General features: G+C 41.6%; 1 protein-coding gene and 1 long non-coding RNA gene across 2 annotated transcripts in view; one reads left to right on the forward strand and one right to left on the reverse strand.

Annotated features, from left to right (window-relative positions):
• TMEM132B (transmembrane protein 132B) overlaps positions 1–27,666 on the forward strand; it is a 254,428-nt gene that overhangs the window by 220,823 nt on the left and 5,939 nt on the right. The window contains exons 6-7 of the mRNA XM_054219948.1: positions 18,472–18,677; positions 26,430–26,703. Of these exons, the coding sequence (XP_054075923.1) occupies positions 18,472–18,677; positions 26,430–26,703 (480 nt within the window). The remainder of the gene's footprint in view (positions 1–18,471; positions 18,678–26,429; positions 26,704–27,666) is intronic.
• Positions 1,405–26,743, reverse strand: LOC128917242 (uncharacterized). Its single transcript, XR_008469211.1, has 8 exons — positions 26,605–26,743; positions 23,900–24,168; positions 21,825–21,992; positions 18,553–18,721; positions 17,741–17,854; positions 12,205–12,354; positions 11,439–11,575; positions 1,405–2,436 (listed from the first exon to the last, which is right to left on the reverse strand). It is a non-coding gene; the product is annotated as an uncharacterized LOC128917242 (long non-coding RNA).

Raw genomic sequence — 27,666 nt, forward strand, 5'->3', positions numbered from 1 at the left:
GGACTGTATTTTGCTTAGAGCGGCCTGCCAGAGTTGTGCGTCTCCTCCTTCCAGCCTGTCCTGCGACACCGCCTGGGTTAGCCTCCTCCTGCAGAGCTCCAGGGAGGGCTTTTTCCTTTGTGCAGCGTGACACTGGGAGGAAACCACATGGATGCAGCTGGATCCTAAATAATTGCACTTAACCGTGGTGAGATGGGGAAGATCCATCCAGCACCCTTACAGTGGAGAGCTGAGATACCAGGAGGCTTCTCTTTTGTGCTATTGGTTTAAGAAATCAAATGCCCACAATATATGGATGTTTCCCAGTGCGCTCTGTGGATACCATGCAACTATAACTATTTAAGTTACAGCTTGTTTGTTTTTCACAATGTTGTTGGCGAGTACGGTTGTCTGAAGTGTAGTAGACAGCCATTTGCTAAGACCTTCTGTTCTTTGCAAACTTGACAATGTGGCTTGTTTAATCGCCTTATGTTATTATTGATATTTTCATCTTGTGTAACTAATTTTGCTGAGGAAAAATACGTTATTGCCAACTTTGATTTCCTTAATTCTTGTAAGAAAATGCCTCCAGCTTTGGCCCATTTGAAGAATACACAGATGGTTTTTATAGAGGAGCATGACATTGCTGATGGTGTGTGAGTGTCCGAGGGTCAGGATAGGAAGGGATCGTGTTCAGTGAGACTCAAGAGATTTTGAAGGTGGCTGCTGTTGCCTGTCTTTCAAATAATTATTTTTCTGTCTGTCACTGGGTGTTCAGAAAGAGCTGCAGCAAGCTCAGGGAAAAGCCTGGGGTGCCTGAAAATGAAGGTGATTCTAAATAAAGGCGGCTAGGATGAGACTGAAAGACAAGGAAAGAACTAAGGAAAAGAAATATAAGGTATCCTGAAAAGCAGGAATCTGACTGGAGCAGCTCATCCCTTCCCCACTCCCTAACTCAGAGCAGGATGTTGGTGCAACCTTGCCCAACCCCTTTGCTGTAGCTACAGCCACTGCACATGTGCTGCTCTCCAGGAAGGCAGAGGAGATAGATACCCACCAGTGCTGCCCCACTGTCCTCAACTGGGTTGGCCTTTTTACCTCATGAGAAAGGGACCCTTTGTACCAAACCTTTTCCACGGCTTCTGAAGGCCCTGGCGGTGCCTTTCAGGTACTGTAAAGTATGTGAGAGGCAAGCCTCAAGGTGCAGGTGTGTTTTCTAGACAGCAGCCTCTTGAGCAGCACAGGAAACCAGAAGCGAGTTTTGGTTATTTTAGTTTGAATAAAATCTTTGCTGAATAATCCCCTTGAACCTGAGTGCATAGCTAGAAATGAAGTGCACTATAGATCAGCAAGGCAGAATGTATCTGCACAAGAATGGCCCTTAATGCGAAAGTGCCCTGCATTGAACATTAGTTCACTGAAGACTGGTGACCTACACCAGCTGCAGAGACTGTCGCGTTAGGCAACAAGGCAGGCAGCAAAGTGTAGAAAAGCAAACATCTTACTACCAAAAAAAGGGTGCTCTTTCAAGTTAAATCAATAGAACTACATCTATGAGCTGCATAAAACATGAGACTTTAATAGAGTATTTCAGTAAACAGAATCTAATAGCTTTGGTAGCCACAAACTGCCTTCAGAGATGCCTGCTGCAGGGGCATGTCATCGTATAAAGATGAGATTATTGGCAGGCAGAAATAATTTCCTTTAAACTCACGAGCTCTCCCCTCCTTGAAAGTTTGGCGTATTTACACTTAAGGAGCACATCAGTGGTGAGAATCCTTGTTTCCTTTTTCATGTTATCCTTTAGCAACCAGAAATAAACTGGACATGTGATAGTCCCTGATACTTGCCACACCGGCCAAAGTGATTTTGATGGAAAGACTCTTTTGGGTTTGTCAAAGATCAGCGCACATCCAGGAACGTGTTCTCTCTCCAGCGTGTCTGCAGGCAGAGCTCCAAGCCGGTACGTTGTAAGCTGGGCTGCTCTAGCAGCGTAGGCAAAGGTCACAAGAACATCCTCACTCTGCCCCACTGCTGCGCAGTGGTAAAAGACATCTCCTAGCAAGGCAGGAGGTTTGGAGAAGTCCCAGTTACATTAGAAGCTCGAGAGCTCATATTTTAATGGTGGTTTTGATAATCCATCCTTAGATGTTGATATTTCCTCAGGCACAAGGGGAGACACCTCCCGTGTGGCTGCGTATCCCACTGCGTATCACATCGCAGTGCACTTCTGTGCAAGTGTAGCAGGCTTCGAGACATTGCCCTGCTCTTAAATGTCTCAGAAGGGTCATCTTGGGCACTCATCACCAACATAAATGAAGATGATGTGGGCATCCCACTCTCTTAAGCCCGTTCTGAAAGTCTGTATGTGTGGAGAATAAGACAGGGGAAGCCACACAGCTGTAAGCTCTAAGAGCTTAAAGGGACAAAAACAAAAGAAGAGCTGAAAAGAAACAGCTGAAAGGGAAGAATATGAAATCTATGGTTACTGGCAGCAGGTGTAGTTAAAATCCCAAACAAAACTTCACTAAGCCCTCTTTTGCCACAGCAGTGGGAGATCAATGCAAGAAACTATTAGAAGATTTCAGGACGAAATAGGAAATGAAGCTACAGAAGAGGAGGTGACAGTGTCCTATCACAGTGTCCAAAGTTCACCTGCAGCATGAACACTGTAAAACAAATAATCCATGGGATGTCAGCTGAGAAGCCAGTATTAAGAAAGCTCCAAGATCTGTGAAGAAGAGTGAACGTGAGTTTATTAGAGAAAATAAAGGCAAAATCATCTAGAAAGCCTTCAGTGCTGATTTTCACAGAGCACAGAACCACAGCATAGCACCCGTTACCCTGTGGTAGGGATGCCTGGGATACAATATTAGTTGCACAGGATTTGCGTTCCGCTTGGGCAGAAATGTGGCAGCCATAGCACTGGATTACATTGTCTTGATTTAATTTGTACAAATGGGGAAGGAAGTGTCTCCAGGGAACAATAGTACAAAAGGAAAAGTATGCCTTAATTAAAAAATGAGATCTGTGCCTCACATTAACTTGTTTTTTGTAGCTATAGCGAGCTAGGAGATGGAAGTAAGACAACAGTCTAGCATTTCATGTGAAAGAACTTTCTGTATTTGTGCATGGAATACCTCCCATCTGGACTGCACCTCTCCGATTGTTCATTTAATCATATCCCTCTGAGTAAGCCCGCTTGGGCCTGGCAATGGAACGAAAATTAATTCAAAATCTCTGCTAACTTTAAACTAACGAGTTTGGGTCACAACCACAGCAAAGAATTCATCTGGGGCTAACTGACCCAAGCCTGCAATACATGTAGTATATGTAAAATCATAATGCATCTTAGCAAAACGTGTGCAGCTCAGTCACGTACATTTGCCAGTGCTGTCCACCTGCTTTGTATTCAGATTACCTACCTAGTTTATTTCCATTTTGCTTTCCCTGTCTCTTCTTCTAGGGATTTTTAACACAGGCTTTCCCTGTCCTTTTTTAAAGAGATTTTTAAGAAAGCACCATTTTTAATTACACCATTTCCTTTTCAGACGCAATCTGGAAGTATTGTCTTTTTTTTGACATTGTCTATATCTTCATGCATTCAGTAGCTCTATACGTGTAAAAACAGCAACAAACCCAACAGACCTATGGTCTAAGCACCTGTTTGCCCCGGTGTCCGAGCGGCCTGCAACTCTGACATCATTCCACCCTCCGAACAGGGAGTGCCAACAGCCCTCTCTCCTGCACACAGGCACCAGCCCCACGCTCTAATGAAGCTGTCAGGCTCCTCCTATGGGCTGTCAATGGCAGAGCCTTTAAACGAACCCGTGTTTGCTGAGGTCCATACCAGAGGCTGTTAGGGAACGTGTCTGGGTGAAAAGGCAAATGCGGCATCATGAAAGAAATACAAAGAAATGCACATGATCAAGACAAGCAACCTCTCCTGGTGTGCTCACCCCTTACGCTGCTGATTGAATATAATTCCTGTTAAGTCCATAATGTGCCTTTAGGCTTTATGGTTAGCAAAGAGAAAACAGATTCATATGTTTTCTGTGATTATATATATTTTTATGTTGTACATAGCTTTTACATATACTTGTCTTGCGATGAAGTCAATTGGTCTAACTTTAAGAAAGAAACCTTTTTGTTCTGTTGCCATGTTTTTTTCACATTCTTTGACTGTAGCATGGTTTTTTTTGTATCGACACAGTCCTAAGGGAAGATATTAAAAAAAAACAAACCAAAAGAGGAAAGTCCAGAAGTACAACAGAAAACTTAGGCAGCATTCTGCGGTTTGTCACTTATCTTTCATGCATGAGTTGGAATTGTTACTTTTGCCCAGATGCAATAGGGGAACTGAAGAGCTTTACAGATCTATCTATCTATTTAGATAGAGTTCATACAAGTACATGCACCGTGGCTGTAGATGGGAGAAAGACTGAGAGGAAGAACACTCATTTGTAGCTAGATTTTATCAGGGTCTTATTGGGTGAGACAGAAGCTCAGTCCACCCAGGTCATATGGGCTTTGGAGCAAAGATGATCCAGTGAAAAGAGCAATGGAGGAGTCAGGTAGCTCTACACTGATTTTTCTGATAACTCAATCTCTGCCTTTAAGTTAAAGTCAATAGTAAACTATTGATCTTGATAGGTCATGGTTTTTGAAGAGCTCTGTAGAAAAAGGTAAATTTTCTGTCATCCAAAATGTAGGCATTCTGACAGTTGTTCTCGCTGTGATTATCAGGTTTTAAAAAATTCTCCTCAAAAAAGAAAACTCTGTGATCTGTTACGTGTTTTGCAGACCCTAGTAGTCCTTAGGTCTGCACCCCCAGCACAGTCTTTCTCCTGGAGCTTTGTACCTGGCAACCCCAGGCTGCTCAGTGTAGGGCCACCCGCCCAAAAGCTACTTTTCTATTTGAGCTCCTCTTCTGTTTGAGGGTTTTCGTAAGCTGTGTTCCCTTCTTGGTAAAAGGAAGGATTGTTAATTCTCTTTGTAAAATACATTGAGATGACCAGCAGAGAACCTCTAGAGAAATATAAGCACCGGTCAGTGACTTGTTGCAGGTATGTGTCATGTGGGGCTGAATTGCATGTTTGGGTAGTAAGGTGTAGTAAAATACTGGAAAGGTGTCATCCTTGGCAATGCCATTTCCTTAACAACATCCTTTGCCCACAGTAGAAGACACTTAAAGGTCGAAAGCTCCAGCATGCTAATGAAAGAGGAAAAAAAAGGTGGGAGGTGTTAGCAGGAGAAGTCAGCAGCCCCTTAGTCCTGCAGACCCTTTAGATAGTGAGCACATACACCGTTGGTGCATGTCAACGAAAAAACACTTCCATCTTCAGTACAACATAGTCATTACTATCAATGCAGTGGCCAAACACTTGTTACAATTGCACTAGGCATTTTCTTATTCTCCTCTGCATAGACACTCTAGCCAAGATGTGCTGCTTTCCCCCTTGTTGGAGTTTGGATTTATTGACACAATAAGTGTCAAACAACAGACAGCAACAGAGCAGACTTCACTGTGAGCGGTCTGCCCAAACAGGGCTGTTCCTGCAGGATTTGTTCTGTTCCACTCCCTGCTTCTTCCTGCACCAGAGGGACAATTCGCTCTTCTGTTCCAGTTGGAGAACACAAACGCAGCTGCTACTGTGAGCAGATCAGATTTTCATTCTTGTAACAAACTCCTGAGCTATCTGTAACCCCTGCTGTGACTCAGCAGTGCAACTGCTGTCCCCGCGTGGGTAACACAAGGGGACTTTGCCCCAAGACACTCTCTGGCTCCGTTGCCTCCCTCCACTCTTAAGCTTCGCATGGTTTTACCTGGGACTTCTCCTCCCCTGGTCTGGCAAGAAACCTTAGCTAGGAGTAGGAGCAGGTGTAGGTGTATATACAGGCCTATTTTCAAGGGATTCCATCTGACTGAGGTGCAGCTTATGTATGTATGGTATAGTAATTCCTCTGAATTTATATGCAGAATTTAAGCTTCTAAGTTGAGACTCTGTCACAACTGACGCATGCCACCTTCAGCACTCTCTTTGAGATCTGTTTATATACAGAAGCAAATCCAGACCTTTGCATTAAGAAGTTAAGCAAAGTCTCATGATTGTGCCATTCTGACATTAAAAAGAGTTGAAATATTTTCTTGGAAAGATCTGCTGTGTCATTCAGTCACTTCCTGACAGTTTCAAGAGCCCCAAGACTGTACACTTGAATGGAAATCTGGCCGTATTTTGATACACTGAGACTTTTCTTTCCAGTGCATTCATCCAAAAGGACCTCACTCTGTTTCCCCGAGTGACTGTGCAGGAATATTCCCTGCAAGCACCGTCCGCAGGAGCAGAGCTCAGCGCGGGCAGTCAGCAAGGAGATGACACAGCACAGTCCAGTGGGAAGCTCCCAGAGCCAGCGCTAGCGTGGGAGCTGGGACACCGGGGACAGGGACAGAGGTGATGGGAAAGAGCAGAACTCTCCTTTTCACCTTCGCCATCTGCTCCTCTGTAGCCAATGAACATTTTTTTCTCATCTTTCCTGTGCTGTAGATAAAGCACCCTGTATCGTTACAATACTTCTGTCATTTTAAAAGTGCCTTTTGCTATACACAATATATAGGAATATTGTAGTTAAAATACTGGCCTTACAGTATTTTACTGTATTTACTGACCCTCCCTCCAGAAAAGTGACAATTCTGGCTAGAAATTAGGTTCAAAATACTTTGTAGGCCCTTTTGGAGCCCATCTGTATTTTCAGCCTTTAAGGAGTCCCGATTTTTAAACTGTTCATGGTACCCACTACAGCTAGATGCTTTTTTTTCATTTGAAAAATTTAGTTTTTTGCAGACTAATGACTTCAGGAATGGGAATTTTCATAGACAGCACCAAATACTTCTCCCATTGTGCTAAAATTACAAGCGTTAGCAGGACTGTAGTGCATGCAGTGCAATAGGATGTGTGATCTAGTGATGTCTAGGAATTGTTTGACCATCTTGTATACGCAAGGAAGTTGCACCGTCTTTGTATATATCTAAATTCAATTCTTTGAATTACATCTGTCTACGTTTCTTGGCTTTTTCCATTTACTGAATAGGGAGCTCTCTCCTAATGCTAGTCTTCTGCATTATCTTGTATTAGATGACTAAAACAATCTAGTACAGTCTGGTCTTGTAAGACCAGAGAAGGAAGGTAATTTTTTTAGGTAAAGGCTCTTGACATTCTCTACAAATAATTTTATGGAAGCACTTGGCTGAATTAATGCAGTTTGAGGGCTGCTTTTATTGTCTGTGTTTGCTGTCTGAATGTCCCTTTTTCCTTTTTTACTAATTAATGAATTATTTGTTGCTCAGAGACTAAAAACTAGTCGGAAAGACTTACGAATGTTGATGCACTGAAATCTAGGCATAGGACCAGAGTTTTCTTTATAAAATAGAAGTGTACTGCTGTGTATTTAAAAGCTCTATTTGGTTTGGGTTGGTTTTTTTTTTTCTGGTTTTCTATTCATCCTTTGAGATAAGGATAGTGTATTCTTTCATTACTGGGACAAGATTAAAGGCTAGATGAGCGTGGCTAACATTCATGACTTAACACATTACTCTTAATACTATATTAAACTCACAAGCTTTATTACTTGGCTGTCTAGTCTTCTGCTGGGCTTGTGGCTTTACAGTGCTGTTGTAGGTGCCATATATTGGAATTCCATTCACGGGGAAGGGTGCAGTTGTCCTTCGGTGGGAGAAGCAGCGTATAGGGCTCCTTTCCTCTACGGAGTAGTCCAGGAGCAGCGCGAGGACTTTACGTGCAGTGCCCTCCTGCTTGCAGCGGTTCTGTGCAGCTGGGAAGGGCTGAGGGCCGGAGTCCCGCAGGAGGGCTGTACACACTCAGTGTCCTTGAGCTTTTTGCACACTGTGTTGTAGCATCTATGTAACATTTGTGGCAGATGAGGAAATCTGGAGGTGACTTCGCATTCTCCAGGAACATCAAGAAACAAGCAGGCACAGACGAGCTGGTTAGCTTCAGCAGTTACAACTGACCTGCTGTTTTTTTTCAAGTACACATTCTTTAGAAACCTCTATTTCTCTGTTAAAATTTTATTGGAAAAATTGAAGGATGTGCAATACATGAAATTGAATGAATACGCATGTAATTGTTTCTTTTTCTTTTAATTTCATGGAGCCTTAGATCTTAAATTTCAGTCACAGGGATTAGAGCCATGAATCAAGTTTCCTTAGCACACAGAAGATTACTTTTAAAGCCCATTACTTTACAAAGAACTTCAGTGGAACTGAAGTATGTTACATCTGCCTGAATATTCTTCCCTCTTACTTTTCTCAACAATGTGTAAATTATTCTGTCAGCCTATAACCCTGTTTGTGTAATTCAAGGCCGGGGGCGGGGGGGGGGGGGGGGAGAAGAGAGAGGTAAAAAAACCCACCTTGACTTAGAGCTCAAACATATGTGTTAGTTTCACCTAATTAACAGCTTTTACAGAACAGGTTCCGTGTTTGCAATTAGAATTGGTGCAAGAAACCTGGCACCATATCCTGGGGTTTCACCAGATAAACAAATCTTAAACCCTTCTGGGACACCAGCTGATGAATATGAAGCTCGTGGATGTTTACTTAAAACTAACAAGTGTTGGTAATACCTAATCTGCAGAAGTTTAAGGATCAAATATTTAAGCAAAAGCCACCTCAGACAAGCATATGCTTAGAATTTGTGCTGGTAATAGATCCTTTATCTCAGCATAAAGGATGAAGATGTCTGTCTAGAGATAAGCAAACCTGTCTGGGAAGGGTGTTAGCCCAGGAGAGGGACTGCATCATGGTGACAAGGCAAGCAAAAGCCACGCTGACTTGCATACTGGATTGCTTAAAAGAAACAAATTCATTGAGCAAGAATGGGGCTGGCACAATTTTGATCGCAAGTGAACAAGGAAGCAGGAGATCCTGCTCTGAGCTCTGGTTCATGTATTATCGTTATCAACAAAAGTAGTGGTTGAATGAAAAAAAAAAAAAAAAGAGTGTTCCTGAAGCTTCCCCCAAACACAAAGTGTGCTGAGATTTAAATGAACTTGAACCCCATGAGATAAGTTTCATGTCCACCTGCTCTTCTGCATCCTGGCAGTGGAAGTGCTGCTCTATCAAGACATAATTGCAGTTTGTCCAAACAACTTGAAGTGTGATATACCAAAGAACTTCAGCCTCTGAAAAAACACTGCCTAAAAATGTTCCTGTTCCAAGCTTGTGTCACAGTTGGCTGTCATTGCATTACAATAGACAGTGAAGCCCTCACATCCTTTAAAAATCTTGGTCTGAGGCCAGTAAATCAGTAGAAAGTCTTTCATTTACTTCAATGAGTGTTGGATCAAACCTACAAAAGTCATACTGGTATCCCTACCAGTTACATCCCATTTTTCTTTCACACATCGAAGAAGAGTCCCATCTGGTTTCCCAACCGACTGTATAAATGCCTGTACTAAGACCAACAGCAACACAGCCACCACTATCTTTTAGTTATTGGTGTCAAGCATTGTTTCTTCCTGTGCGGGGGAGCTGCCATTCCTGATGGACCAACCACTGTCTATTCCAGGTACCGTGAACAAAGGCATTCTCTTATCTTCCCAAAACACCAGCCATTGATTTGACCTAATGAAGATGATCTATCTCTCTTAATCTGCACATGGTGACGATAAATCAGTGGGGAGAGCAGAAACAGTAACTTTTAATTCTGACAGAATTCCTCAGCTTGATTTTTGTAGAAAAAGTGCAACTAAAAGCTCAGCTGATTAGTAAAGGAACTCGGTACATGGAGCAGAGAACATTTTGGCAGCCACCATGTACTGCCATTACCTGCCCCCCAGTCACTTTCAGTATTCACTCTACATAATCAATAAGAATGAAACGCCAGAGCATCTGCCCTTCCTAGCAGCTGCACCGCCGCCGTGGCTGCACAGCAGTTATTACTGAGCCGGAATTAAGTCAGGCCGAGCAGCAGGCTGGAGTCTGAAAGCACACCCACCTTCTTTGGTCCTCCCCTTTCAACCTGTGCACCCGCCAAACTTATCATCTCCAGCAGGAACGCCCCTGCACGGCACGCTGGAAAGTGAATGAGAGCAGCTGCTCTGCACCTGGGACTGAAATCCTGGCAGATCTCATGTGTTGTTTAATAATTTTGCATAGATCAACAGTTTTTGAATAGCGCATACTTCATTCAGTACAGCAGGTTTTTAAATTCTCATTGTACATTCATGGATCATTGCACCTTTTCTAAGCCACAGCAATTGTCTCTATTGTAAAACCAAAATGTTAATGTCTTCCATGCTGTCCTTCCCTCTAGTTCAGTGCATTTCAATGGGGGTTAAAAGGTAAAAACACTCTAAAACTTCAAATACCCATTCACATCATTACAAGCTATACCTAGTCTCATATCCCTCCTCCCTCAATATCCTGCTTCTCTTCATCAATAGTGTTAAATAGTGACATCTACAGAGGAAATGAGCAGAGGCTTCTTCAATAAAACAATAGGGTATCACTAACTCTATTGTGCTAATTGCTGCTGAGCTGCTATTAAAATGGTCTCATGTAATCCCTGTGGAGCTCTGTGCATCTGTGTAACTGATAATCCCCTCCACAAGCCAATGGCTGGGACCATCGTGTTTTTCTGGTCTCTTGAACACACAGCTCTTCAGTTTATTATCTGGTTTTTTTCAAATCTTTGCTTTCCTGGACAAAGGCTTTTCCTTTCAATCTTGCTTCTAACTCTATTTTCATTACATTTCAGACCTGAGTATAAATTAGGGTTTGTATTTTGTACCACTGCCGTAAGTACTCTTCAGGATAGGCCCAGTCTGGCAAACACAGTTATGGACGTTGTTATTACCTGTGTCTGTAATGCTCTCTGCACGGCTCATTGTAGCCATGGGGATTGTTCTTAGGGGCCCTGAACTGGGTCCGGGTTGGGCTGAGTGCTGAAGCACTCGTGCTCCCACCAACTCCTCACCTTCAAAGCAAGTGCTTGTGAGATCGTGCTTCTATCTCTAACAAGAGAAACCCAAAGTCCATGAGTCTTGAATCTCCCACCTTAGTCCTTTAGAACAATAAAACCGGGAAGAATGACCATTACAAAATGGCTTGGATTTCCCAATGGATTTGTTTGCGTGGTTTTGGAAATCTCCACCTACCTGCTTAAATGCCTGCTAACCTCTGAAACTCTGGCCTTTGATGGTTGATCATCCTCCACTTAATTCAATTGCATTGACCTCAGCAGATGTAAGATCAAGATTTTGGGTAATTAAAAAAAAAGAGCAGGTGCATCTGAAAATAACTGACCCAAACACGGCGGTACTCCTGCTGACAGATGATGTGACTGGCCTCTTGTTAGAGGATACCACAGTGCTGGGGGGGGGTAAACAAACTTTCCTGCTCTGATCCAAATTTCCCCAAACAACAAGATTAGGGATACCTCTTGTTTCCGCGTAGAAGTATGTGGTTTTCTTCTTGGTAGATGTTGCAATTTAAGGCTACTTAAGATGAAGAGCATTGGAAACGCTTCAGGCTCATCTTGACATATTTCACTTTCTACGTTTTCTCCAGTGAAAGCTGGTAGTAGAGGGGAAAAATCATTAGATTCATATTTGTAAGTATCGCTATTGGACTGCACTGAATCACACAGTTTCTGTTTCTGTGTAACATTATTATTCATTGGTAAGATGAAATGCAAACACATACCAAATACATGGGATGGGGAATACTTGACAAACTATTGCTATTGTTTCTAGGTAGGAAACAAACCTGAGAATACATCTCGAGGGTTTCCTATAGCCAACACTTATATCTGAAACTACTGAAGCTATTCCAGAGAACAGTACTTGGAGAACTCATTTGGAATAAAAACAAATTAACGTGAAAAGATTGTTTCAAAAAGGACACTTCCAAGACTATTCTGCACATGTCTAAAATTAAAAGGGAATAAAACTTCTGTTTTCATTAGTTTCAATTTCAACATCATGTCATTTGCCATCCTTTACTCTGTGTATTTTTAATCTACCATTTGCCTCAAATTGCTTGGAGACAATATCTGCAGACCCTAGTACACGTAATTAGGTGGGGCAGAGGGAAACAGAACTATTTCCAGAATTAACTGCTTAGAAAAATCCCTGCTTGTGGAAGAGGCTGAAATAAATGCATTGTTAAGCCTCGCAGGCCATATACAATGCTTTGATACGTACAGCGCAAGGACTCCTTTGGAAGTTGGATTGCCGCACAGGTGTCAGAAGCAAGGTCGATGTCTCCTCCTCATGGGGTGCTTCTCACCTCTCTGGGTCCTGGTGGACAATAGGACTTCTCACGGCAGGAGTCCCACGCAGCAGGGCTGCCACCTGTACAGGAAGAACAGGAGTCTCACAGGTTGGCCCCCAGAAGTGCTTTGCGGAGGTTTGCGTGCAGTCAACAGCACAGGGTGAGACACCAGACCCTCTCTGCCACTCAAGCCCGACAGGAGATGACATGTTGTTCTGGGGCAGAACTGTAATTCAACCTTGGCCAATTAGTTTTAATTTTAAAAGGGAAATAAAATCTAATGAAAATTTATACTTTTATGTTCTCACTTGACACATGCATATGGGCAAATTTTGTGCACTAGAAAAATTAACGTCATGACGTAGCATACAACTACAGCTGAAACAAGAAGTCTGACATTTTCTGGACTGACTACTATCAGGCATAATTCTGAATTTAAATAAAAACAGCATTTCTTAGCTGAAAAGTGTTTGGGAAAACCCTTTGTTTGATTGTTTGTCTCAAGACGTGAGGCATATCTTTCCATCCCTTTGTTGGTTTAGGAGAAACTCCAGCAATGGCTTCAGGCAGTGCGTAGTGCAGAAGGGAGCAGGAGCCAGGGAAGGCACAGAGGTAAGTAACTGTTTGAAAGAGAGAGAAGGAGGGTGATAGGAAGAACAACAATCCTTTTTGTCTTCAACTATTACCCAAACACTAAGGCAGATTCCTCAAGCTGAGGAAGTAATTTCAGACTGTGCTTCTAAAGCAAACACGTAGCAATAATAAAGTACAAAATAATCCAAACCAGAAAAAAACCTGATAAAGCCATGCTGTGACCATATACAAAGATGCAAGAGGCAGAAGAAAAACACACAGCGTAAGGGTTTGAAGTATCTCCGCAAGTCCTTGCTAATGGGCTAGTAAGACAATGCCAGGAACAACGCCGCAGAAAAGGTGGAAAAGGCGGCATTCAGGAAATACCATAAAATTACAGTTTTAAGATCCTTATGAGAATGAGCCATTTACTCTAGGCACCATTCACTTTAAAATCTTGTTACAATTGTTGTCTTTGTAGCCTCAGCCACAATAATGAGACTTTGCATCCCTTACACAGGCACTGCAAAGGAGCCTGTGTGCTGTTCCTCTGACCTTTTATAAACATCTGCGACTTTCCAGTCTGTCATTCCTACCTCTTCTTCCACAAGAGCTCTGGCTCCTGAGACCAGGGCTGGGGGAGCCTGTTTGCCCAGGACTTAGGTGGCTGGACCTAAGTTGTTGTACACTGGACATCAGACATAGCATTGTCTCAGGCAGGGGTTGGAATAAGGTTGGGTTTTGCTGTTGTAAAATCAGGGTTACAAAACTGTAGATGTCTGCACATCTGTCCCATTAAACTTCAGTATTTTTAAATGCCAGTGGATCTTGACTCCAGGCAAAAACCTCCTCTTGTAAAGGCCAGTTCTGCTGAAGTACTGGTGAGGGCTATTTTGAAAGCGAGTGTAAAAAGGACCTCTTTTCAGGGTGAATTTGAACTTCAAATTTAAGCCATTTGGGGATCTGACTGGATAACCAAACGGCTATAGCTCTCAGATGAAAAGGCTGCGTGTTAGACCCAATTCTGACACGCACTGTTTGTCCCTCCGTTTCCCCTTCTATAAATGGGTTCTAAAAATAACCACCATCCTTTTGGGTGTTGTGTGTCAAAAATTCACAGATGAGAAGTGCCATAGGACAATCTGGCATTGTGCTTGGTATCACTCTTACATCCATTTAGTCACTGGTGCTTCATACCAAATTAAACAGAATTAATTCCTTTGAGTAGTAGTTTTTCCTTTACAATTCATTATACATGTTAACACACAGCTGTGTGCGCACACACCGTTCATGTAACTCTCAGTGAAATGCATATGTCTGAAGGTGGAAAATGAGGAACCTGGAGCAGCAGGATGGGCTGGGAAAGCCCTGAAGTGCTGCTGACCCTGAAGAGATGCCCAGGTGACAGGTAAGGCCTCTCCTGAAGCATCTTCCTCTCCCCTCCCACCCGAGAGAGCGCTGGAGGAAAATGGATGTGCTAAGCAGGCATTCAGCAGCAAAGTCTTGTTTAACTGAGAAGCTCCTGCGTGGTTAACGGGCACAAGGATTGCAACTGTTTTCTGTTACATCCGTCTCATTCAGTCTCCTTAAAAAATGACCTGCAAGCTGAGGGTAAAGTACAAGCTTTGGAATCAAACCAGCCCATGAAGATGAACCACGCGGCAGGCGTTATTTGTTTTCCCGTCAATTCACATTCCCTCCATTTTACCTGTTGACCCAAAGGGTGTGTAAACCTTTGCTGACCTGAACATGGAATGGTTTCCCAATTACTCTTTTGGACTGCTAGCTACTTTTGTACAGCATTAGTCCAAACCGAGGTGGCTGTGACAGGCTGCGCAGGGCAAACTGTGCTTTTTACAATCACTTGTGGGGATTGGAGCCAACCACCTGCTTCAAAGCCCGGAGAGGTTAATTGCAGCTTTCTTTCTCCTGACCTGCATAGCAGAGCACATCGCCGGCCGGCCTGCCCTCCTGCTTGCAGACTGGCTCAAATAGCACCTTCTGATTTTGTCAGGCAGTTGCCAACGGATAGTAACAGACTTCCAAACAGGCCTGCTCCCTGCATTTTAGATGAGAGGGTGCAGTTATAAGTTTGTGCTGAGTCTTCTCACTGTGTAGTGTTTGCAGGAGAGATTTAACTGCATTTTTCCCTCTCTGTTCCCTCAGATTTGGCAGCTCAGAAGAAATCTGTGCGTTGTCACCTGCTACTGTAACACTGCCTGTGTCTCCCTGCCGCCTCAGAGCTTGCCCCACGGCAAGCCTGAGCACTTTCTGATGTAAACAGGCATGTACTCCTCAAATTCCAGCAGCACGTTGTACGAGTTCCTCTTCCAGCAGCATCACGAGCCACTTCTGACAGTCAGAGAATGACTAGAAAAGTATGGTGCAGACTTAAAAGGGGAGAAAGTGAAGGGGACAGAGAATACAGCTGGCACCGAGTCCCCAACGCTCAATGCGTGTTTCTCATTCTCTCTTCACTTCGGAGGAGTGTCAGAATCCTGTTAGCATGAAATCCCAGCTCGCATCTAAGACCTGGATGAAATTAATTCTTTGTCCTGGGTCTGCAGTAGATCCCGAGTGAAATAGGAGTGCTGGGCGTTTTCTGTACACGCTCAAGTTTCTTGTTTCCTTCAGATGAACCAAATCTACTTTCAAGTAACAACTGCTGTAAGGTGTAATGAATGAAACATGGCAGTAATTAAATGCATGTGAGTGTAACAGAGGCTTCCTCAGGTGAGCTTTAGTCTAGCCAGAATGGTTAACAGTGCTAATGGTTTCACATATGTCATCATGGGATTCAGATGGATTCAGCTGATTGCTGTAGTTTTCATCCTTATTTGCACAAACTTTATTTTCGTTTAAATTCTTTGGTTTGCTTGTACCTAACAGAGTAAACCTAAATTCTAGATAGAGAACTGAAACAACAATAATGTCTCTCTCCAAGTTTTCTTATCAAGGCTGGATTATTCTCTGGAAGATATGCTTAATACTCTAATATATACTGATTTACACTTACTTCTTGGTCAGTATATAAATGACTGAATGGCTCTGTCTAGACATATAATCTATGAAATTTGTAAGCCTAGCCTGGTATTTTTACAGCCACAATTAAAGTCCATCTTTCAGTTCCCTAATTTAGCACCTTTCTTGCCTGCTGACAAGAAGACAAGAACATTTTAAGCAGCAAGAAAAGAATCTAAAATATTAGCTGCTGTCATGTCAGATATTAGTTATTCCCCTGATCCGGTCTTGATGTTTATCCCTCCCTCTTTTGAGTATTCTTAATTATTTCTGTCTTGTATTAATTCTCACAAAACTCCCTAGATGGAGGCTTTATGATGTAGAATCTCAGCTGCTTATTCAATTAATGGGCTTGATTAATGTGCTTAAACTTTCCAGAGACACTTGTGACACATTATGAGAGGGAAACAAAGATTCCAAGTGTGCTCCATATCGTTTGTGGTACTCGTGAGCCTGGAGACCATTTTAAGCTCTTTATCAGATAGCTAGATTTATTTTTTTTTAAATTCTTGAACTCATTAAGCATTAAGTGGAAGGAGTATTCTCTCCAGAAGAGTGACTTAGTTTCCTTTGCCGCATTCCTCACAACCTGGCTTAGTCCCATAGTAAAAAAGCAACTGATTGTAGTTTCAGTACATTGATGAGGATCTGAGAAGCTGACTTGGAAATGGTAAATATGGAAGTGCAGCTCTTTTGCTTTATATATGGGTATTGCAGATGGAGAGAAAAACATCAGACAGTGAGCTTTTCTAACAAGAATTTCAAGGCACTTGATCATATTTTTAGCAAAGCTATTACCTAATAATAAGCAGTACAGAAGAGTGATATTAGGTGTCCAGTGATGTTATGAAAGGGATGATCTGAAAAGTTTGGCTGCATGTCTCACTGAGTGTGAAACAGTCATTTGATGCGGTCGATGTTCAGTGGATATGCACCAACAGGTCAACTGGCACATGTTTCCCAAATGTTTCTCCTTCCATGCTTGCCTTGAGAGTGGCCATAATTTCGATGTCACAATAATTCTGGAAATAAAACTTACCACTGAATGACCTGCATAAAGGTCTTTTGCTTCCAAAGTAGCTGATTCTTAGGCAAGTTGCCTATAAATCTTAAAAGAGTTATGAGAGCCATTTAGGCAAAATTTTGTTAATTAAATGTACTCCATATGATAGTAGAACTCAGGTACTGTCCATCTAACAGCAATGTACCATGTTAGAGCTCAAGAAAAAAATTATGTTATTCTGAGATTGAAAGCAGGACAAACTTAATTTCAAAGTCATACGTGAGGACTGTGTTTTGGGCGGGGGGGGGGGGGGTGGTGGTGCGTGAAGGCTGCCATACATTTTCTGTAATTTTTCTTGGCTCAGTAACCCCTAATTCCTGTTAATATCAGAAAAGATTGGAGGTATGTTTGCAGAGCAAAAGCAACCTGTATTTCAGCATATTCCCCACTGAAGTCTACAGGAGTTATCTCAGTAACTCCAGTAAACCAGAATTTATTCACCGGTTTAGCCAGGATCCCTGCAGATCTGAGCCCCAGTGCATTATACAGCATGACACAGAACAGTCCTGACAAGAGAACAAAGTCCACTTCAGTAACACAGCTACGTCTCATAAGCCACGGTTTTAAAAGATTAAAACCACAGTACATGGACTCTGTTGGAGACTATAACCTCTCTCTGGCTTCAAAGCAGAATGCAAACCTCTATATAGATACCGATACAAGTACATATGCATGTACGTACATATGCATATATACATGTATATACATATATAAAAACATGTTATACATTAATCTAAATTTGCATATATATTTATATAATCTAAAAGTATACACACACACATTCTCATAAATATGTTAAAAAACCGTACCTCATGAAGAAGGAGTTCCGTCTTTCCAGGATGCAGGTCAAATGCATTGCCACATCACGTTCTTTACATAAATAGGATCTGTGCTCAGGACCTTGATTTTGTGCCAAAGGATACCTGCGACCAAGAAAGTAGATGAGCTGTAGTATAGAGCCCACGTGCTGGTTTTGGCAGTGATTTCATATAATGACACAAAGCAACTATGAATACATTTTGCTAAAATGATTATTGAGAAGTTCTAAAAATTAATGCTTCTGCTGCACTTCTGCTTATGAGCCATAAGGGGATCTTTGTCTTTCAGCATTACAGTGCTCAAGGAAAAAGGAAAGGATTCTGTTTTATAGTTCTGAGTCAGTCTTTTTCTTACTAGCATATGGCCCCATTTTTTCCAGGTTCTTTAAGCAAGTTGTAAACATAAACTTTGATGCACACGGAGTTTGATTCATGAAGAGTTTAATTTGCCTAGTATAAAAGATTCATATAGGTTATATAACATCATTAAATTATTTTTGTAGTTTGCGTAGTATCCATTGAGGACAGCACAACTGTTTCCCTGGAGTCCATTTATCACCGTTTGCTGCTAATTAGAAAACTGAAAATACAATATGCATGACTTGCATTATCAGAGTTGTCTTTGCACTGATGTATCATTCTTCGTGCTTCCTCAGGAACTTTTATTCATTTCCTAATTAATCTTTTTTCTTTTTCTTCTTTTTTTTTTTTCTCTTTTTAAGGTTTCTGACAGATGTGACTCCATCTTCGTTAATGGCAAGGAAATGAAAAGCAAAGTGGATACTATTGTTAACTTCACTTACCAGCATTTTACCACCCAATTAGAAGTGACGGTCTGGGTTCCACGGCTCCCGCTGCAGATAGAGATCTCTGATACAGAGCTTAGCCAGATCAAAGGCTGGAGGATACCCGTCAGCACCAATAAAAGGTATGCTCACAGCATTGCTGCAGTCCAGATACGTGCCCGGGCCTCTGATTTTAGAACACAACAATTTTTAGAGTATTCCTCAGAATCTAAACTCTTCTGTTTAAAATTAGCTTTACAGTCTGTCTTAGCCTTCATTATAACATCCAACAATGATATAGGTAGGCTACATTTTATGCTGATCTATACAGTTTAAAAAGTTAGTGCTTTTGCCTGAAGCATTAATCAATTCCACGCAAGCTCAGGAAATCGTATCATACACTTCGATGTGCAAATCTGAGGAAAAAAACCTGGACCTGCGTGTGTGTGTGTGTGTGTGTCTCTGTCTGTCTGTCTATATTCTGATGAACAGGTTGTACCAGGACCAAGGTGGATGCGGAAAAAAAGAGAGGAAGGAGTGCAGGGATTTTGAGCTCTGTTCTGTCTGTCCCTACTGAAATACCAATTGTAGAATAACCATCATTTGGACAATCTGCATGATTAAGAACTTCCAGGAATACTGATATATTGGTGGATTTCAGGCTATGCTGTAAAATACTACTGGCGAACAAGGCATGACACCAGCTCAAATTTATAATACAGTGAAAAAAGCATTTCTGGCAGCAGCAACTGTAGTGCTAAACACTGTGGCAGTTCTAGCTAAAGCACTCAATTTGCCCAGGAGAACGTCCCGGCTATTGAAGAGCCTTAAAGAGCCCAAACAGACAGCAGTGGAGTAGAATTATCTAACACTTTATGAGGGCATAAAACTAAGGGTAATAGGAGACAATTTACAGGCTACTCAGATAACGAGTTCCAAACAAGGGGACTGTCATACCTCTTGGCTGTGTGGGCATTTTTCTGGCTATGACAGAAGAGGTGGTGAGGATCTGGCACAATAGAAATTTGTATGTTTGCTCCAGTGATAAAGGCAAAGTTGCCATTTGTGGCAGGAAGAGGTGTGCTAGGTGATGAATGAACTGAACGTATGCCACCTGCTTAAAGTTTCACTTACCTTCTTCTGTCTGTAATGTGCCTAGTGCTGTAACACTCCCTCATGCGCAGCTCCTGCTAAAACCAGTGGGGATTTTGCTGAGTAAAAGACTGCAGGATTAGGCTGTTGATGTTTATTATAGGAGTAAACTTTTCAGCAGCAAGCTCAGTGAGTTAGACATTCAACTGTGGTTAACGGCCGTGGACATTCTGACTTTAAACCCATTACACACAGTGCTGGAAATTTACCCCCTGGTGTCTAGTTCTGATTTATTTGGCCAACTGAAATAAAGATAATGGTCTGAGAGCCTGCGCTGTTTGCAAGCTGGCAAGCAGCACGAGTTTGCTGCTGCTCAGATTGCATCTGAACTGCTGGCACATCTTCAGCAAGCATTTTCCGTGAAGGGTGGAAGAGAAAGTATGGACACTGTATCATTCTCCAGAATTGCAGCTGGTAGTTTATGCCATTGTGTGTCAGCAGTCCATGCCCATGTGAACGGGAAAGGTTTCAACTACAAATAAATTATCCCTTGTTTTATGGAACATTCACGTGGATTTGTTTTTAACTTTGGGGGGTTATTCTCAATCAACAGGCAGTCTGGGACTAGCATTAGTTGTGCTCACTCTGACATTTACTTCGTACATAAGGTTTTCACATTTCCTTTATTTTTAGATTTGGATAGGTTTTACCTGAGATTTATTGGCTTTTCCTTCTGGGTTTGGTTTTTTTTTTTCCCCTTTAATTTTTAATCTGTTTATACCTCCTCTCCTTCATAGCTACATGTTTCCCAGTATCCTAAACATGGGGGAGTTTTTATGATGAGTTTTTAGAAGGTGACCTGAAGCACAAAAGACATTTGGACTACAGTCAGGAGCTGCAGGTTGGTTTCCTCACTCAGTTATACAGCCAGAAGGCCACATTCGCTAATTCTGAACAAAGGTTCAGCCTGTAATTCTTCACAGTGCCCTCTGGGTATGTATAATACAGGGTTAGTGCTCTACAGTGAGAAGGTTGTCGTGTGATACCTGAGAATAGGTTTGAAAGAGAAGGAAGAGAGTGCTTTAATCTTTTACAAAAACCTAAAATCCAAGCATTTCCCAGCAGGTGTGGAAGCCATAGCACTGTATTGCTTCAACTTCATTTTCATTGCCAGTATTCACAATTTGCATGAGGTTTTTGGTATCTGTCCTTAAAGGAAACTCATTTGAAAAGGGCATCTAACTTCTGGATTCTTTTGAAGCACCCTGACAACAGGCTTAGTCAGTCTTAAATTTAGGTTCAGTCGCACAGGGCCCACAGGTCAACTGAAACTGTATCACTGTCTTCAGCTTTAGTCATGGAAAGATTGTAATGTGTCTTCTGCATTCCTCTCCCCGCCACAGACAAAACAATTTTCTACTCTCGTCCTGTCCACTAGGGTTGGTATCTTCATACCACTCCCTTGTCTTCTTGGCAAGAACTAAACGTTGCTATAAAGTAACTCATCAATATACAGAAGGTAAAATTTTCAATCATTTCTTACAGGGGTTGTGCAGAGACACTTCAGCAACCTCCAGACATTCCTCCTTCTCCTCTGGCTCCCCCACTGCCTTGTTCCCACATGCTCAGCCTGGCTGGGCTGGTTCAGTTGTCTGAGGGGCTGAGCCAGATGGCAAAATATAACAATAATCTTTTAAATGTTTTTATTGGTGCTGTTGACAAAAGAAATGCTTGTGAAACTACTGCCTCAGCATGGCTGTTCTTCATCTGAATATAGCTGCTTCTATTTCAGACCTGAAAAAGAGTTTATATGCCCCAAATCACATCTGTTCTTTCCAATGGTGTTTGTCGATCTAATAAAATGTATTGCTTCTCCCTATAAACCCTGTCATGTTTGTAATTGTAAATTACATGTGATTACAGACATGTTTGCTTACCTAACTTCTTGAATAATTTCCACAAAGCAATGAAAAAGACAGGGTCTTTACAAAAATTCCACAAAAACCACATGTGTAGCTCAGTTTGAACTGTATTGGATTTTACCTGGTCTGAACGGCTGTAAGAGCAGGAACTTGCTAGAGTAACAGGAAGAAAAACCAGGCTGCTTTTATGCCAGAAACTAGAAAAAAAATCCCAGTCTCCCCTATGTAAGAGCAGTAATACATTTTACCAGATCAGTCTGTAAATATATGGCAAACCTTTACTGTTATCCGGAGGAGAATTTGATCTATGGTGTGTGCTACTGCAGATATGAAGAACCTCCTTTTCCAGATGAAAGTCAGCTCCATGGATCAACTCATGACTAATGCATGGTACGCAGTCCTCGAACTAGGACGGGCTAACAGGAACTCTGCTCCTGCAATGGGCTGCAAAAAAGCCCACACTGTCAGCAAACACAAGGTGTATATTTAAATTAAAGTCAAATATTAGAGCATACAGGAGGTCCAGGCAGACTCTGCTAGTCTAACAAGAACATTTATTTTGATTCCTCATGCATCTGCAAAATAATTGCCGCCTTCTTGAAGTTCCTGCACTAGCTCTATGCACATACATTTAAATGGGACGAGTGGCTTCTACTTGCATTAACAGGAGTTGCACGGCTAAAGTCTCACAGAACAAGCTGGAAATTTAATTTAAGTAAATATTTACAACTGGGAAAAAGCACATTGTTTCCATGAGCTCCGAGGGAGGCAGACATCACACAGTGTGACTCCAGCGTATGCTTCAGTATCAGGCACAGAGTTTACCGGCATTTTAGCAGCGTCTGCCCTTACTGAACAATGGCTGATAAAGCCATTACTGCAAACCTCTGAGTAGCATAAACCTTCGAAACCTGTGAAACAGAGTTAAGCCAGACCTGGCATTGCTTATGAAGGGAAGTCTGTTGAACTGATGGTTAATTAGGTGGTAGCTCTACTTTGGTCCTGTCCAGTACTAGAGACAAAAGCAAGAAAGTTAGCCTAAGTTAAATGCAGGAAAAAATAAGCTGCTTTAGTCAAACCTCTGTGTGAGTGCTGCCACTCAGAAATAAAGACATACTTTAAGGCGAATTAAGTGAAACTGGATTCAAACCATTCCGTTTGTGAATAACAACATCTGCACTAAGCGTGAACACGCTGTAAATTCACTCATTTAGTTAATAGACTTTAATGTCCTATGGAGATAAGGCCATAGAGAATTTTGTTAATAGGTAGACCGTATTTTCAAGATCTGTAAAGGCACCAAATTGCATTTCTTCTTGAACTGCGAGTGGGGCTATGTGCAACTTATTTCTGTAGCTTCCACTAAATAAACTTCTAGTGGCTTGTATTTTGTATCTGAAATAGATTTTTTGTTTTCAATTAGGGGTGTTGAAAATGTTTTTTAAATACATGACCCTTTTTAATGAGTATTTCAAATTCAGAACCAGAAAAACTGATTTCTTCAGGGGTTTTTTAAGAGAAAATTAGCATCTGGCCCAAGAAAGTGATGCCTGGTTTGAGAGTGGTGCAAATTAAAAGAGACACACTTAAACTGCTCAGACAGTGTCTATAATATAAAGTTGACAGATCAGTGATTAGATCAGTGCTAGCAGGCACCCTTGTAACAGGGCTGCTGTTTTAACTCAGCTCTCTGGCAAAGGCTTTCTCTGTGTGAAACGTAAATTAAATGTAATTCTGGCAACCCTGGTTCACTCCAGAAAAGCAAAAAAATCTTCCAAGCAAGTTTGCCAACCAGCAAGTACGATAAGAAGGATTCTGAGAGATATCCAGAGCTAACCTCAGAGATGACCAAGGGGAAAAAAAGCACAATTTGCAGCAATAGCTTATATTCATGAGGACATGTCTTAAAAAGAAAATGAGCTCACTGCTTAATGAAGAATTTTAAGCCTATTGAGAACAGTGTAACAAGAAGTTTAAGACTCTAAAGGGAACTATGCAATTCAGTGGATTTCAGAAATTTTGTTGGGCCCGTGGAGACAAAACACTGAAATGCTCTGACTTACTGAATCGTGGATTTGTGGCTTTGAAGTGGAAATGGATATCATCTGCTTTAAAAAAGAACGAACTTGAGTTGGTTCTTGTTAAAGCAGATTTGCAAAGCTTGTGTTGAAAATTCAAACACCTCTCTTTTTACTTCGCACTGAGACAAGAAAGTGCCTTGCCCATTCCATGGTTTAGGGATGCTTTTCTGACGTTCCACATTTGCATGCAATAGAAACCATGCATTTCTACGGAGAAGTATACCAATACAAACACCTATAAATGTTTTTGTAGGGAAATGGAGACCTTACCTTTGTTTGTTGGAGATATCACAAGGAAAGAGCTGGACTTGAGTCTTTTTGTGGTTGGTCGTGCTGGCTGCCCGTACAGTCTGAAGCCTGGTAATAGGAGCAGGAAGTGCTTCCTCTGGGCCCTTAGGCAAAACTCCTTGTCTCTGGTCATTCTTCCCACAACCCACATTTCTGAGCTATATGACACTAGGGTTGAAAAGTTCTTTCTCTCACAGTTGTTTTGAATATTTTTCCTCTTGAACAGTCCAGTAGTCTAATGTTTTAACCAGCTAAAGTAGAAATAAATAAGCACAGAAATAAATATGAATAACACATTGGATCTGAGTAAAACATCTGGCTATGTGACAGAAACAGAAAGTTCTGTAAAAAAAAATAAGTCAGCATGAACGTTGAACAGGTGAACATTTTTCTTCAAGCCATAGAACACTGGTTCTGTATCTCTTTTCTCATAAGAAAACTGGTTCCCACTGGTCCTGTGCCTCTTTTCCCCCAAATCCCCTAAGTACTTCTTACCTGAATAGCTCCTGCACATTCTTCTCCAATTCTGCACAGGTACTAATGTTACTGTCTGTATTACTAAAAGAGGGTTAAATCCTGAAATCTCAGAGCTACACCTGGTTTTCCCAGAGTCTGAGATTATTCAGAGCTGGGCTATGATTTAGATGAGCTGAAGAGGGTTAGAATACAGGAACACATTGGAAATGGGAACGGTAAGGAGTTCAACTAACTCTTTTTAGCATTATAAAGCAATCGAAATAGGCATGGGCCACATTAGCTCTATGAATATCCCCCTTCTAGTACTCTCCTTGTGGCTGTTGTGCTGACTGACTGGCTTCAGCTCATAGTCCAGATCGACACTTGTGTTGGGAAGGAGAGAACAATTGAAAATTTCCCTGAAACACCCAGCTAGTCTAATTCTGTTAGACGAATTTCTTTCTGTAATGTAAATCCTGTTTTAGGATCCTGTTTTTTTCTTAACAATTCAATGGTTATTCAATAATGTTTCATTCAGCGACTAATGATGGACACTGTTGTTATACGCACACAAAACCAAAAAGGCTGTGCCAAATACCATGTACTTGAGGCCAAATATATGTATTCAGCTAACCATTGATGCATTGAAAATTTATTTCCCGTGTATTAGATTCTGTAACACCAGGACTTTCTATCATTTTGAAGAGCATAAAGGCTTTTCTTAGATACATTTTCAGCTTACTGTTTGCCAACTTTGTCATAAAACAATTTATAAGAAAAGCAATTCTGTTTTATAATAGTTTTTCATAGCTGGTATTTCAAAGGAGAAGATAAAGGAACACAGTAAACACAAAGCTACTTCCCGAAATACTGTGAAAATAAGAGGCTTACCCCGTATTTCCCACCCTTGCTATGGAGGTGGCTTCAGGCTCAATAAATAAGTAAAGGAGGAAGGCAAATTATTTCTGAGCAATGAATTCCACAGCATGGGGGCATAATGAGTAAAAGTGTGACGACCTAGTGCTTAATACCTGACTTGAAAGAGATACGAGAATCCATGTGTTGGTCCCAAGGAGTAAACAATAGCAACAATAAAAAGAGAACTGATGGGAAACTGGGTTTTAAACCAGACAAAATTCTGTGAGGGGTGACGCCGCTGGTATCACGTACAAATCACTGTCATGCCTCATATAAGTTTTATGGAAAGCTATTATATTGTCACAAGTTAGATTTTGCCAGGGGGACAGATAGTTGGAAAATGTTACAGAAAGTGTGTCTAATGCTGCAGTTGTTTCTGTGGGGTGAGTGGGAGTCTCACCAGTCTGGCATGGGGTTTGTACATCTGAGTAATTGACGTCTGAGTGGTAACCTAAGTGCCTCATTTGGCTTTTTGGAAGCCCCATGTGGTCATTACATGACTAAATATATCACTTGCATGAACTGTAGGAGATTTAAGGTGAAATCATGGTATACTTCGCAAATGCAGAGGGCTTAATGAAGCCATGAGACAGAGATATGGGACAAGGTGGGGCAGCATTACCTAAGCAGGGAATCCTGATTGATTGTATTAGAATAGTTTTGAAGAGATGAGCGAAGTGATGCAAACGTTATGGGCAAAGGTGAAGGAAAGGATGCTAAAACATCTTCTCCCATCCCTGCTGAGCTGCTACAGGAGTTTGTTCCAGAACTGCCCTCTCGTAAACATTTCATGCTGCTTTCCTTAGCCCTCTGCAAGATTTGACTGCCGCTTGGAGACATAGTGAACAAGCGGTGGTGCCACTGAAATCTCAGCAGTAGCAGACATATTTTTAAGTTGCTGGGAGGTCCCACTCAAAGAATTCACTAACAGAAGTGACAGTAGCTTTTAAATTGTATGGCCCAAAAAAGCTGTACAGGCATCTCACTCAGATCTAGTAACCTACACATCCAAAATGCGGTTTCCAATTTCTCACACAGTAGCAGATGATGATAACATTAATCTAATTGAAAATACCATGCAACTGAAGCTCTGCAGCGTTGTAGGGAAATGATGCAGGTAACAAACCTCTATTTACAGGCCTACCCGTGACAGTGAGGACGAAGAGGATGATGAGAAAAAAGGAAGAGGTTGTACCCTCCAGTATCAGCATGCCATGGTCCGAGTCCTCACACAGTTTGTAGCTGAATCCTCTGAGTTTGGAGGCCACTTGACCTATATGCTAGGCTCTGAGTGGCAGTTTGACATCACTGACCTTGTGACTGATTTCATGAAGGTAGAAGAACCCAAGATTGCTAAGCTTCAAGACGGCCGAGTTCTGGTTGGTCGTGAGCAAGGCATCACCACAGTCCAGGTACAGCCTAAGATCTATCTGCAGCTTCCGCAGGGAGAGTTCTGGATGGACACACACAATAGCTACTTAGCTTATAAAATTAGTTGCTCTCAGAAAAAAACAAGCTGAAAAAAAATTACATGCTAAACATAAAAGGAAGTTTGAATGGGTTTTCATTTTTACTGTTTTTCACTTCCATAAAATACCTTTAGGTGAAACTTCTGAAGGGATTTATTCAGGTTAATGTGACTAGCAACACAGTGAGATTTTTCTGAACAGGTTACATCATGCACACAACTAGCTGCTTTTAATTTAAGTGGGACACTATGAACCTAACTGTTAGGAAATTCTACCAAAGATCTACATGCACCTTTATAAGCTTAAACGTTCTTTGAAAAATTAGTCCCTTTGTGTTCACAAAATGAAACATAAAAAATCGACACAAAAATAATCTTCAGAAATCTTTCAGAGTGTTCATGTTGACCACCTGTCTCTCTGTCTAACTTCATGCATATTTCTTAAAAAAAAATAAAGGAATACGAGCATTGGGAGTCTTCTTATTCACTGCAAACATCCATAACGTTCCAGTCATTCTAAGCTTCCTTTGTAGTCAACACAAAGAAACAGGTACTTTTAGGGCTCAGCTCCTTTCAGCCTAAACCAAACATCCCAAAGAGGTCAAGGGGTGTCTGCCCTTAAAATGTCTCTTCTGCTCCAGTGACTAAAGAAGAGCAGAAGGCAGCTCGCTCCGATGGAGGAGCTTCACTGTAGATTTCTCATATTAATTTAGACAAATTGCACCTCAAATATTTTGGGCTTGAACCGGCTGTTTCTGGCATCAGTAGAAAGATGACTGTCTCCTGAGTATGTTAGAAACAAGGTCTTAGAGCAAACTGACAGGACTATTTGGCATTGAAAAATGCAGAGAGGCACCCAGTAGGATTTTCAAAGTCCTTTTGCAAATCTCACTCTCATTTCATTCAG

The sequence above is a fragment of the Rissa tridactyla genome, chromosome 13, assembly GCF_028500815.1.
Source record: "Rissa tridactyla isolate bRisTri1 chromosome 13, bRisTri1.patW.cur.20221130, whole genome shotgun sequence".
In the NCBI taxonomy this organism is placed as follows: Eukaryota; Metazoa; Chordata; class Aves; order Charadriiformes; family Laridae; genus Rissa; species Rissa tridactyla.